Source organism: Notechis scutatus, chromosome 13 (genome assembly GCF_049901735.1).
Source record: "Notechis scutatus isolate UNSWTSFEM ecotype Mainland chromosome 13, rNotScu1.2, whole genome shotgun sequence".
NCBI lineage: Eukaryota > Metazoa > Chordata > Lepidosauria > Squamata > Elapidae > Notechis > Notechis scutatus.
This window is the reverse complement of record NC_142021.1, coordinates 6,012,327-6,025,293: the sequence shown is the minus strand read 5'-3', so window position 1 is coordinate 6,025,293 and position 12,967 is coordinate 6,012,327. Positions and strand designations below refer to the sequence as shown.

Genomic DNA, 12,967 nt, shown 5'->3' with positions numbered 1-12,967 from the left:
AAGGAAAAGGAGAAAGGAGAAGAAGAAGAAAGAGAAGGAGAAAAGGAAGGAAAGGGGAAAGGGGGGAAAGAAGAAGAAAGGAGGAGGAGGAGGAGAAGGAAGAAAGGAGACGGAAGAAAGGAGAAGAAGAAGAAGAAGAAGAAGAAAAAGAAGAAAAAGAAGAAGAAGAAGAAGAAGAAGAAGAAGAAGAAGAAGAAGAAGAAGAAGAAGAAGAAGAAGAAGAAGAAGAAGAAGAAGAAGAACTAGCTATCCTGGGTCCTTGGAAAGGACTTGATAGATGGACAACAATGCCAAGTCCAGTTTAAACATCTGGCGGACTGTCTGATGATCCATCATAATAATATTGTGTTTCCCCCCCATGCCTATAGCAGCTTCCTTCTCTACTAAGGGGATTATTTTTAAAGCTGGGCTTATCTCTTTGATCTCTCCTTTTTCCACCATGCCACTCAACTACCAGTATCTGTACAGAATTTCTTGCCTTCTACCAATTTGCAGGAGAATTTTCCCAGAGGTACATTTGAACCGGAGACCAGGATGTAATTACACTGCTATACAAATTGGTTTATTGATTGGCCTGGAAGCAGACGGAGCTCAAAGAGGGGGTGGAGTTACAATCTGCTTTTATAGATTTATGCAAATTAAGGTCTACAAGTAATTGCATAGAGTAGGAGGGTTTTTTATTAGGGATGCACAACAGCAAGGATTTGATCAAACATAGGGGATGATTCATCTGGTCAGGTCTGTAAAAGAATGAGGAAATAAATAAAAATATATATTATTAAGAGGTTATGTGGCAGGATTGGAAAAACATGGAAAAAACAATGTTTTGAAAGAACAAAGAGACCCTATTCTGTAAACATAGTTTCTTTTTAGGGAGTTAATTTTCAGAATTGGGCAATAACAATAACAACAAATAGAATTAGAATTAAATTCTTTATTGGGCAAGTGGGATTGGACACACAAGGAATTTTGTCTCCGGTGCATAAGCTCTTAGTGTACATACAAGCAACAAGTGATAAGTCAGGATCATAGTCCTCATAAAATACAATCATAAGATACAACATTTAGGTATAGTCATAGGATACTAAACAAGTGATCAACATAAATCATACTAAGGATACTAAATAAAAAAAATATAAATTGTAAGATACAGTTATAGTCATAAGAAAATAAGAAGATAGGTAATAGGAAAAATGAGAAGAATAGTAATATAGCCTTACTAAATAGTTTGATAGTATTGTGGGAACTAGTTGTTTAGCAGAGTGATGGCAAGGAGGGAAAAACTGTCCTTGTGTCTAGTGCAATGCAAGCAGTTATAAAAGCAATTAAGAGCTAATTTAATTATAATAATTAACAATCCCTTACTATAGTCCATACAGGTTGGAAACGAGGGCAGCTGAAGCCTCCTTTACTGGCCACTCAAAACTGAGAGTGAACTGCATGTCGCTAAATATCAATATTTGCACAGCTATTGAATACTTACTGGTATTCAGAATGTCCTCATGAGAAATTAGATCCCCGAGGGTCTGAGGCCGGTACTTCTCCACCCTGCGAATAAAAATAAAATGCAAATTTTCACAACTAGAGAATCCGTTATTTCCCAACAACGGGACAATTTTTATTTAGAGTCTCAGTGGCGCAGTGGTTAGAGTTCTGTACTGCAGGCCACTTCTGCTGACTGTCGGCTGCCTGCAATTTGACAGTTCTAATCCCACCAGGCTCATGGTTGACTCAGCCTTCCATCCTTCCGAGGTCCCAGATTGTTGGGGGCCATATGCTGACTCTGTAAAACCGCTTAGAGGGGGCTGTGAAGCAGTATAAGTCTATTGCTATTTCTGTTTGGAGCTAAGGATGGAGGAAGCTCCCTCCTGTGCAGCATGGTGGTTGCAAAAATAAAAATGCATTGCTAAAAGTTAAAAAACAAAGTGTTCTGTTATGTCCTCAAGCACAGCTTCCCACCCATTTGCTGCTGGCTTCTCTTCCTTTTCTGTGCAAAGTGTGGGTGGTAAAAGGATGTGATACAGATAGATACAGAATAACAGAGTTGGAAGGGACCTTGTAGGTCATCTAGTCCAACCCCTCGCCCAAGTAGGAGACCCTAGCCTACACCATTTCTGACAGATGCATGATGCACCCCCCTGGGGGCTCCTTTGCCCTCAATCAGCCCCCTTATTGCAAATCCCCTGGCTGCTTTTGCAACCCCACTCCCACCCCCCAATAACATAAAACAACCCCAACCCCAGCCAGGAAGGTAGAGCAGCGTTCTGCACATGCTCAGAAGCACATTCTTTGCAGAATACACGCCTGGGCATACCACTACGCTAAGCCCCGCCCTCTAAAAGGGACCCCCAAGGAGGAAGAGCGGTCCCTCGCGCCTGTTTCTGCCTAGCCCTAGCTCCGTCTCTTAGCAACCGAGCATCCTCTCCCCCGCCCGTTCTTTTCCTCCCCCCACGCCTTACCAAGGTAAGTTCGCGCTCCTTCCGGCCACCGTCGTCGCCGCTGCCTCCGCCGAACGTTCCATTCTCTCTCTCACCCCGGAAATTCCACGCAGCCGCAATTTCGCGCTTGGCGCCCTGGCCGGCCCTGCTCTCGCGAGAGGGGGAGCGAGACTTCCGCGCGGGAGCTCCGCCTCCGCCCTCGTTGCTAAGGCCTCTTCGGACGGTCGCTAAGGGGTGCGGCCTACACTGTAAAGTGACGGCCGGGAAGGGCCGAGAGGCCTCCCGGCTGACTTATGAATTACGCCACCCTCGCTTTCCACTCGCCTGGGTTGGGGTGTAGTGGTACACCCGCCCGACTTTTGGGGCTCTGACGCCTGGGACCCCTGGTCTGCAGCGTTGCGTCTTGTTTGGGCTGACAGGCTGAGGAGCCGAGGGTTGCGAGACCACCAGAAGATCCCAGAACTGCCTTCTGAAGGGGGGAGTCTATTAAAAAAAGACGAGGGGGCAAATAACAAAACAACGCCAAGCACCTCCATACTGTTATTGGGAAAAACCTGGCTTTGAAGTGAAGAGCCAGTGGCTTTTTTTCCTTTCTTCCTTATCCTCAATTTTTAGCAGCTTTAATAATAACAACAAAAATAAGACCGGAAGAGAAGAAGGTGAAGCCAATGTGGAAAAAAAGGAAAACAAAAACGAGCCAGCAAAATAATAAAGCCGCGCGCTATGAAACTGAAAACTCTGTTCTTACAACGCAGAATGAATATTGAATCCACGGAGAAATATTAATTGGAATTTCCATTACGTGGACAGAGAGCCAGTCTGCGTATGAGCTTACCCAGGTCCTCTGTTGGGGATTTTAAATAAGGTGAAACAGAGTTTTTCTCTTGGAAGAGGACACGCTTTTGAGTTGCAGAATAAGCCCAGAGTTCTTGGTGAAATCTACATTTTCAGGGTGTAATTTAACCCTACCTTCACAAGCTGAAATCTGACCTCGAATCCAAGCACTGATTAACAAAACAGTGCAACTAGCCCACAACATAGATCGCCTCCCAAATATTGCATTTCCAACTTTTAAGAAATTTCAACCCAACCCTTACTGGACATCCTCTGTGGAGAAGGTGATTTAAGCACACTTGAAGATCATGGCACAAATTCAATTTTCTTGTAAGTAGTATGTCGATTTATTAAAAGCAAAATATTCCAACACTTCCAATAAGTTGTGCACCAGAAGTCAAAATTGATTTGAAAGAGGTTCTCTTGATTCAAAATTACACTTCCCTTTTGATTATAAACTCAGGATTTCATTGAAAGCCTTGAAACATGATTGCAATGATAAAATACCTGAAGGTAACTTCAAAGTACATTTAAAATTCCTCCCTCTTATTTGCATGTCCATGTAGCAGACACAATCCCTATACCAAACAGATCCTGCTTATTTCCTCTAGTCCATTTTCACTATAAATTGTGGACTCGAAGATTTGAAGAATTGTTACTGCAGTAATAAATATATTTGAAGGCAACATTTCATTACTATGTTTAAAATTCTGTTTACATTTGTGTGTGTTGCAGCTTAGTGCCAAATGTATCAAAACCCTGAAGCTTTTGTTTACTTTTTTGTTTATTGACAATAGCAATATGTTTCCAATTCCCTTCAGATGAGTTGATTTCAACTCTTGTTAATTCCCAGCCTACAGGTATACATGATGACTATAGATATAGAATAAGCCTTCCTGGTACCTGGTATACTTACATTCTTCACAGTAGCATCCTAGACTTTTACTCCAAAGGGCTTCTTACTGCTCAAGCCTGCAACAAATTGCATTGACACATTACTCTAAACCATGGTTTGTTTAGTACTTGAGGGGCGGTCACAAAAAGAGGAGACTGAGGGCATCTCTAGGGCATCCGATGGCAGGACAAGAAGTAATGGGTGGAAGAGATACAACCTCTAAAAATAAGGAGAAATTTTCTGACAGTAAGAGCAAACAATCAATGGAATTGCTTGTCTCCTGTGGTTGTAGGTGCTCCGTTACTGGAGGTGTTAAAAATAGACTGGACAATCATTTGACTGGGATGGTATAAGGTCTTCTGCCTTGAGCACGGGGTTGGACTAGAAGATCTCCAGGGTCCCTTCCAGTCCTATGATTTTATGCTGTATGCTCTAGCCAGTTAACTGGATTCACGCACTTAAATCTGGTTAACAAACCTCAGCAGATCACACAACATACTAACCCTTTCAACAAATGGCATATTTGTTCAGTCACTAAGAGTCATGTCCGACTCTTTGCAACCCCATGGACCATAGCACACCAGGACTCCCTGTCCTCCACCGTCTCTTGGGGTTTGCCCAAATAAAATGGCATGTTACAGGTGAATAAAATCAATGGCTCCAGCTACTTATTCCCATCCCAAGACAGACTGCATAAAAATCTACCACTTCCTTCCAGGTGCCAGCCTCTCTTGAAATTGCCACACACTGTGGAGAAACAGAATGGGAAAATTGACTGAGTGGATGAAAGCGATGAAGAAGTCACGGCTAAAACCCAGACTGCATTCCCCCCCCCAGATACGGTAAGAAAAATACATGCAGAATGAAAGCATATTTTACTCAAAATTCGCTCTGGCACAACCTTTGGGGTCTGAATGTATGTCACGTTTGAATATGAATCATTTGAGGCAACATGCACACACACACACAAACACTAGAAGTATTTGTTGGAAGAAATGTCCATCTGGGTTCAGTTCCAAGTGGGAAGAAGGACACTGGAAACATGGAGACTGCTTGGAAAGATGGTTTAATGGTGGACAGGACCACATCGAGGTCCTGGGTGAAAAACAGCACATGGGTGAGAGAGGGAGAAAGATTTATACCCTCTGTTGGGCTTTGAACTTGTTTCCTGTTCCTGTGGCAAGAAATTTATCCTGATTGGTTGTCAGACTCCCATGGGGCTGTGCAGGGGTAACTTTGTAGGTTGTCTTGAGTCCCAGGATTGATTAAATCTTGCTGAATGATGTAAAGGGCTTTGGGCAATTCCTATTATGGCTTAATGGCTTTGCCCTGAAGGATCTTGAGTGAGGGCATTTGCTTATGAATAGCCATCTCTTGATCTCTTAAGTGCTGGCATCTGCTGTGGGCTATTGAGGAGGGTGGGGGCTATTAAGAGTGTGTCTGCTTCCTGCCTTAAAAAACATGTTTCTCCATTTTTCATCCAGGGAAATATAATATTCTGCCATTTTAATATTTCCTAGAATATTTCATTCTTCTAGGAAAGGGGTGGGTGCTAACTTCTTACATATGTTATGGATAAGTGTTACAATACATATTAAAATAAAAAGTCCAAGTGCTTTTGTTCTTCGGATTAAAGTACAGGTAGCCCTTGATTTGCAACTGAGCCCAAAATTTCCATTGCTAAGCGAGACGGTTGTCAAGTGAGTTTTGCCCCATTTGACGGCCTTTCTTGCCACAGTTGTTAAGGGAATCACTGCGGCTATTAAGTCAGCGACACTGTTGTTAAGTGAATCTTCCTTCTGTTGGAAGAAATACCCTTCTGGGTTCAGTTCCAAGTGGGGAAGAAAAACACAGGAAACATGGTGACTGCTTGGAAAGATGGTTTAATGTTGGACAGGACCACATGGCTTGGAGCTCCAAAGTGAAAAGGATGATAAAAGGGGCAAGATGCTGAGAGTGCCTGGGTTTTATGCCCTCTGTTGGGATTTGAATTTCAGCTTGCATTCTGATTGGTTGTCAGACTCCCATGGGGCCATGCACGGGCAACCCTGTAGGTTGTCCTGAGTCCCAGGCTTGGTTGAGCCTTGCTGGATGATGATGATGTAATGAAAGGGCTTTGGGCAATTTCTATTATAGTTGTACCTGGAGTAGATCTTTGCTATGTAAAATAGACTGGTCTAGGCCAGAGTAATGGTCCATTAGCAAAGGGGTGTGTGTGTGTGTGTGTGTGAGTGAGTTTCTGCCTCTTTGAGTTTCTACTTTTTAGGGGAAATATTCTGCCTTTTTAGTATATCCTAAAATATTTCATTTTCCTAGGAGAGGGGTGGGTTTTAACTTCTAACACTTCCCTATTGACTTCGCTTGCCAGAAGGTTGCAAAAGGGGATCACGTATTTCCGGGACACTGCAACCGTCATAAAAATGAGTCTGTTGCCAAGTATCTGAATTTTGATCCCATGATTATGGGGATGTTTCAATGGTCGTAAGTGTGAAAATCAGTCCTAAGACATTGAACAGTCTCTAAACAAATGGTTATAAGTCAAGGACTACCTGAAGTCATGGGTTATGACCCCAGCCTGATAGAGAAGTTTATCTACTTCCTAAATCCAGATGCTCAGCCTTTTCATTTGAAGAAAGATGCTATAATACTTCTGCTATTTTCATTGCCCTGCTTTGCATAATCTCTCCCAAAGGTTTTTTCCCCCTTTTTAACCTCATCAATAGGGTGAACAGAATACCATATTTGGCAAGGCATTGCTTATATTGTGTGACCTCTAATCAGTAAGTTCGTATTAAACCACAAGCATTTAAAAAAAACACAAAAAACCCAAAACCTCAAAGCTTAGTGTCTCCTTGAGAATTTCCACAAACGCGGCTCAGTCACCCTACCCTCCTACACCGAATTCTGACTAAAGTTTCACTGTTGACAAGAAATGTTCCATGGGGAATCATGACATGCTGGTACCTCTCTCAAGCGAGATAGGGTTGCGGGCTTCCCAGGCACATGTTAGATAAGAATGTATTAGAAGCGAAGGAAGGGATTATTATTCGTTTTCTTGGATGTAAGCCTGTCTTACTCTGACTCATTTGTTCCTTCATTTGCCAAGCAAATTAATACATTTCCTTGGATGTAGCAGCCAAGGAAGGGAGCCTCCACACTTGAGGCTTCGAAAGAGAAGTTGGTTGAAGATTATATTTACTTAGGTAGATTGCATCTATTTATGCAATCTATAACAACCACAACAACAACCGAGCTGCTAAAATAATTCACTGGAAACTATGCCAAAAGTTTGGATTTGAGTATAGTAACAACTACTGGGAACATCAGGTTGAGAAGATTCTGGAGAATGAAAAAGTCAAGAACTTGTGGGACTTCAGAATTCAGACGGACAGGCATTTGACCCACAACACACCTGACATAACAATAGTTGAGAAGAAAAGGGTCTGGTTCATTGACATTGCAATACCTGGTGATGCACGAATTGTAGACACGCAGCAAGAAAAAAATCACAACGTATCAGGACTTACAAATTGAAGTTGAGCGATTTTGGAAAAAGAAATCGTGTGTTATACCAATTGTAATTGGAGCCCTTGGAGCAATACCTAAAGGGCTGCCTTACTATTTGGAAATCCTGAATTTATCAGACTTGAATACCCATATTCTACAAAAACCACCCTACGTGGAGCAGCTTATATCCTCCGACACTACCGGAACCGTTTCTAGCTCCTTGGTAGGACTCGAACTGTTGAGCTACCAACCAGCCCCAAAGGCTGTGAATCTCACGAAAGATAATAATAATAATAATAATAATAATAATAATAATAATAATAATAATAATAATAATAATAATAATAATATAAAAAACAAAACAGGGGTAGCCAACCTAGGTGACTTTAAGACTTCAACTCCCAGGGAGTTGAAGTCCACAAGTCTTAAAGTTGCCAAGGTTGGATCTCTCTGAATTAAAGCCACCTTAAAGAGTAATAATACCTCTCATCTTCAGGCTGAGAAATTTGCTATGTTGATTTTTCCAGATTGCAGGAGATGGCCCAGGAGAAGTCAGGCAGCTTCTCCTCTCCATCTGCAATCATTTTAATGTAGTAATTGGCCTATATATTTATTCATTGCTACCTTCCCAAGAAAGCTTTTATTACCAAGGAAACATGTTTATACAGGTAGAGCTCACCTTACGACCACAAACAAGCCGACATTTCTGTTGCTAAGTGAGAGGGTTTTTGAGTTTCCCCCCCCCATTTTACGACCTTTCCTGCCACAGTTGTTAAGTGAATCACTGCAGTTGTTAAATTAGTCACACAGTCGTTAAGTGAGTCTAACTTCCCCATTGACTTCGCTTGTCGGAAGGTCGCAAAAGGGGATCCCTGGGACCCTGCGACCGTCATAAACATGAACAAGGATCTTTGCTCTTTACAAGGGGGCAATTTGTAGAGATGTGATTATATAGATCGGGTTTAGACATCTCACAAAGCCAAAACGTAGCAGTTGTAGCACTGATATGGCATTCAAGTTCAGGCCATTGTGGTTTATGCAGCAAACTATGATTAAAACAGGGCTTGGAAGGATATAGGAAACTTTTCAGGCTGGTGCTTCTCCCACCTTCCAGGGCCGTTCTCCCACTGTGTTAAAAAATAGTGTTTGCAAGCAAAAAATAATAATCCTTCTTTTCTGATAAGAATGGTGTGTACCCTCACTCCGATTTGTTGAAACTCTGGATTCAGGAGAATTTCATTTTAGAAAAGGCCCAGCTTGGGGTAGGTGAAACTTTGCACAGTTCCAGTTATGTCTCCACCTGTTCGAGGTTGAACCTGGGCCTCTCAGTCTCCAGTGAAACCATCCCCCTGTAATTTATGCCACCACAAGAGGTGCGGCTGTGTGGCAGAACACCTGCTTTGCACCCGGAAAGTCCAAGGTTCACTCTTCTTACAGGTTGTTAGTGATCAGAGTAGATACACACCCCTTTTCCACCTGTTCAGCGGACCCCCTTCTAAGTGTCCCTTTTATATATCTCGAGAGAAAGAACATTTTATTTATTGGCCAGATGTATCCTTTGTTCTGTAGGAAGTTAGCACCCACCCCTCTCCTAGAAAAATGACATATCCTAGGGAATATTTAAAAGGCAGAATATTCCACCTAAAAAGAGTAGAAACTCAGAGAGGCAGAAGCTCACTCCCACCTTTGCTAATGGACCATTACTCTGGCCTAGGCCAGTCTATTTTACATAACAAAGACCTACTCCAGGTAGAGCTAAAAGAGAAATTGCCCAAAGCCCTTTCATTACATCATCATCATCATCCAGCAAGGTTCAACCAAGCCTGGGACTTAGCACAGCTTATGGAATTGCCCCTGCATGGCCCCATGGGAGTCTGACAACCAATCAGAATACAAGCTCAAATTCAAATCCCAACCGAGGGCATAAAACCCAGGGACTCTCAGCATATCAGCCCCCCTTTCCCCCCCCTTCTTTTCCTTCACCCAAGATCTTGAAGTGATCGTCCTTTTCACTTTGGAGCTCCAAGCTATGAGGTCCTGTCCACCATTAAACCTTCTTTCCAAGCAACTTCCATGAATCCAGTGTCTTTTTCCCCCTTTGGAAGTGAACCCAGAAGGATTTTTCTTCCAACAGTTCCATTCCAAAGGTGCTGTTTTTTTTTTCCCCCTTCCAAAAGGCAACTGGACTTTCTTGGTTCTCACCCAAGAAGCAAAACGTTTTCAAGGGGGTGGGGGGGGGAAGAAATCCAGTTACCTTTTGGAAAAAAGCACCTTTGCCCTGGATGATTGAACATCTCCACAGACCTCTAGTTCAATTACCAGCATCTTCTGGAAATAATCCTGTCTCAAAACATGTTCAGCTTCTCGCTGCACGTCTCTGTAGGTACAAGGCAATCCTTGACTTGCAACCACGATTGGGTTTCAGAATTTCCAGCAAGGGAGTCACATTTTAGAGTCACTTTCTTTCACTGTTGTTAAATGAGTCGCTGCTGTGGTTCAGGGACTCATGCAGTCCTTCCCCCATGGATTTTGTGGGTCAGAAGCCAAAGCGAGAAGGTTACAAAGGCTGATCCCACAATCCCGAGACGCTACAATTGTCATATATATATACATGCTGGTGGTCAAGGGACCCCGAATTCTGGCCACATGACCCTGGGGATTGCTGTGGCCTTTATACGTATAAGGACCGGTCACAAGTCAGTTGTTGTTTTTTTCAGTGCTGTTGTAAGGTCAGGCTGTCACTCATGCACCCTTTGGATAGGAGACCCCTGTGGTCTTCTGGAGGTGCTGCTGAACCACAACTCCCAGCAACCCCAACCAGCATGTCAAAAGGGGAAGGGTGGTTGGGAGGTGCAGTTTGGTAACAAGAGGCAGGGGGTGATGAACGCCCCTCCCCCCCAGACCCTTAAATGAAACCCCTCCTTCAGCCCTGTCTTTCCTTGCCCCATAAAAAGAGACCCACGCCCCCACCTTCCAGGCCCCGAGCGCCCGACACTCTGCACATGCTTCGGGGACCCCCTTTCCTCGAAGGCGGCGGGGAAAGCGGCTTCCCTGGCGGCGAGGCAATTGGCTAGAGGCGGCGGCAGGCAGCCCTCCTTGCCTGGCGGGGACGCGGACGACGAGCCCTCCCCGCGTCGCCTCTGCGCGCCCCCGTGATTGACAAGGCGGCAGGCGGCGCGCGGGAGCCGGGCGGACGCCGCCGCCGCTGCTGCTGCTGCTGCTGCTGCTGCTGCGGCGCAAGCCGACTGGAAAGGGAGAGCGGAGGAGGAGGGGAGAGCGCGCAGACACCCCCCTTCCCACTTCCCCGAAGCTCTCCCCTGCCTCTCGCCCTCCGGCCAGGCCAGCCGCAGCCTCGGGGCTCCCCGGCGGCCGCAGCGCGCCCCACCTCTCGCCCTCCCCTTCCCCCGGACGGTGGGGCTGCCGCTTCCTTGCCGCGGAGCAGGCGGGGAGCGCGAGGATCGCGGGGCAGCGGCCGGAGGGGCGGGCCGGCCACCCAGGTGGAGGGCTGGCGCGGTGGGGGCGGCGAGGAGGGGGCGGCCGCGGGGCCGCCGCCTCCTGGGGGGAGCGGGCCGCTGGCGGCGGCGGCAGTGGCAGCGGCGGCGGAGGCTGCGTCCCCCTGATCCGCGAGGAAGAGGAGGAAGAGGAGGAAGAAGAGGAAGAGGAGGAGGAGGAGGCGGCGGTGGCGGCCGAGGGGCGAGCGATGGACGAGGCCGCTATGCCGCCGCCGCCGCCGCCTCTCAGCCTGCAGAAAGCGCTGCAGCAGTGCGAACTGGTCCAGAACATGATCGACATCAGCATCTCCAACCTGGAGGGGCTGCGCACCAAATGCGCCACGTCCAACGACCTCACGCAGAAGGAGATCCGCACCTTGGAGGTAAGGGGGAGGGAGGGCGGGAGGAGGGGGAAGAGGGAAAGGTGCGCCTTCAGCCCTGCACCCCGCACCCCTACCCACCCCCCCACCCCCGCCCCGACGGCCGAGCGGGCTCCGGCGGGGCATGGATGCGTGTGAATGAGCGAAAGGCGGCGGCGGAGGCTGCGTGCGTCTTGCAGGTGCCCCAACGAGGCGCTCGCTTTTTCTTTCGATGCGGGCTTGCGGCGGAGGGGGGGGGAGAGAGAGAGAGAGAGAGAGACTACGCGATCCCCTCTTCCTGGACCTCTGAATAAAGATGATTTCCCTCCCCTCCCCGGTTTTCTCTTCTCCACCGGACATGGGCAGAATAGTCGCTCCTCCTCTATCGTGTCTCCCCCGCCCCCTCCCCACTCCGCCCGCTTCCCGTTACAAGCGGAGGAGGCCAAATGCAGAAACGCTGTCCTATCTCCCCCCCCAACCATAGTAATAGCTAACACCCCCCCCTTTTGTGTTTGTGCGGGGGAGTTAAAAATAAACTGGTATCTGTGGAGTGGGGGTGGGTTGGGAGAGGGAAGGGGGGAGCAGAAAAGTCTCACTGAGTGGTTAATTGGATGTGGGGTGCCAGTCACAAGGAAGCCCTGTTGGGAGCAGAAAGAGGGGAGGGGGCTTTGCCACACAGAGTGGCCCCAACGGAAGGGACAGGGGAAGGGAGCATATCTATGCAGCAAGAGGTATTGAAGGGTCTCTGCAGGCCTGGCTCGACTAGGTCTCCGTGAGTCCACACAATGGCAGGTGGGAAACCTCTACAGGTCGTCCTCAACTTACGACCACAACGGAGCCCCAGAATTGTGAGAAATTTGAGAAATGAGAAATTTGTGAAGTGAGTTTGGCCCCCATTGCACGATCTTTTCTTCTTGCCGCCTTTGTTAAGTGAATTGCCACAGTTGTTTAAACTACTAACCCGGTTGTTAAGTGAATCCGGTGAATCCCCATGGCCTTCGCTTGTCAGAAGGTTGTGAAAGGGGATCCGTCATAAATCCAAGTCAGCTGTCAAGCATCCAAATGTGAATCACACAACAGCGGGGATGCTGCAAATGGTCCTCCGTCTGAAAAACGTTCATAACTCCCTTTTTTTCCCGGTGCCGTTCTTAATTTCAAACGGTCACTAAATGAACTGTTTGCAAGTCAAGGGCTACCTGTATTTTTATACCCAGCTGGATTCAGGTCTTTCCACTCAAAACTGAGGCTGACAGGTGAGAACCAAGTTGTGGTTTGCACAGCCTGGCAGCTCACCCACCTTCTTGCTAGTCTTGATGGAAAAAACGGTTCAGTGGGGAGAGCCCAGACGGCAGCAGCCTCAGGTCTGCCTGGAGAGGGACTGCGAAGAGGCCTCCATCTGCAAGCTGGGAGCCCCAACGGGCTGTCTGTTGAATCTTAATCATT

General features: G+C 46.6%; 2 protein-coding genes across 6 annotated transcripts in view; one reads left to right on the top strand and one right to left on the bottom strand.

Annotated features, from left to right (window-relative positions):
* The window catches only part of RFC5 (replication factor C subunit 5), a 352,752-nt gene that overhangs the window by 7,259 nt on the left and 332,526 nt on the right, over positions 1 to 12,967 (bottom strand). Inside the window, exons 1-2 of one of the 4 annotated variants that reach the window (XM_087942817.1) lie at positions 2,460 to 2,614; positions 1,484 to 1,548 (exon numbers count right to left, since the gene is read on the bottom strand). The exons of 1 other annotated variant lie outside the window; for it this stretch is intronic. In XM_087942817.1, coding sequence (XP_087798943.1) covers positions 1,484 to 1,548; positions 2,460 to 2,521 — 127 coding nt within the window. In that variant the 5' untranslated portion in view covers positions 2,522 to 2,614. Of the gene's footprint in view, positions 1 to 1,483; positions 1,549 to 2,459; positions 2,615 to 12,967 lie in introns of those variants that run through there. 2 more of the 4 variants (XM_087942814.1, XM_087942815.1) reach the window with 2 other exon arrangements.
* Positions 11,255 to 12,967, top strand: part of KSR2 (kinase suppressor of ras 2) — a 150,237-nt gene continuing 148,524 nt past the window's right edge. For both annotated transcript variants that reach the window (XM_087942809.1, XM_087942810.1), the window contains exon 1: positions 11,255 to 11,548. In XM_087942809.1, coding sequence (XP_087798935.1) covers positions 11,375 to 11,548 — 174 coding nt within the window. In that variant the 5' untranslated portion in view covers positions 11,255 to 11,374. The remainder of the gene's footprint in view (positions 11,549 to 12,967) is intronic.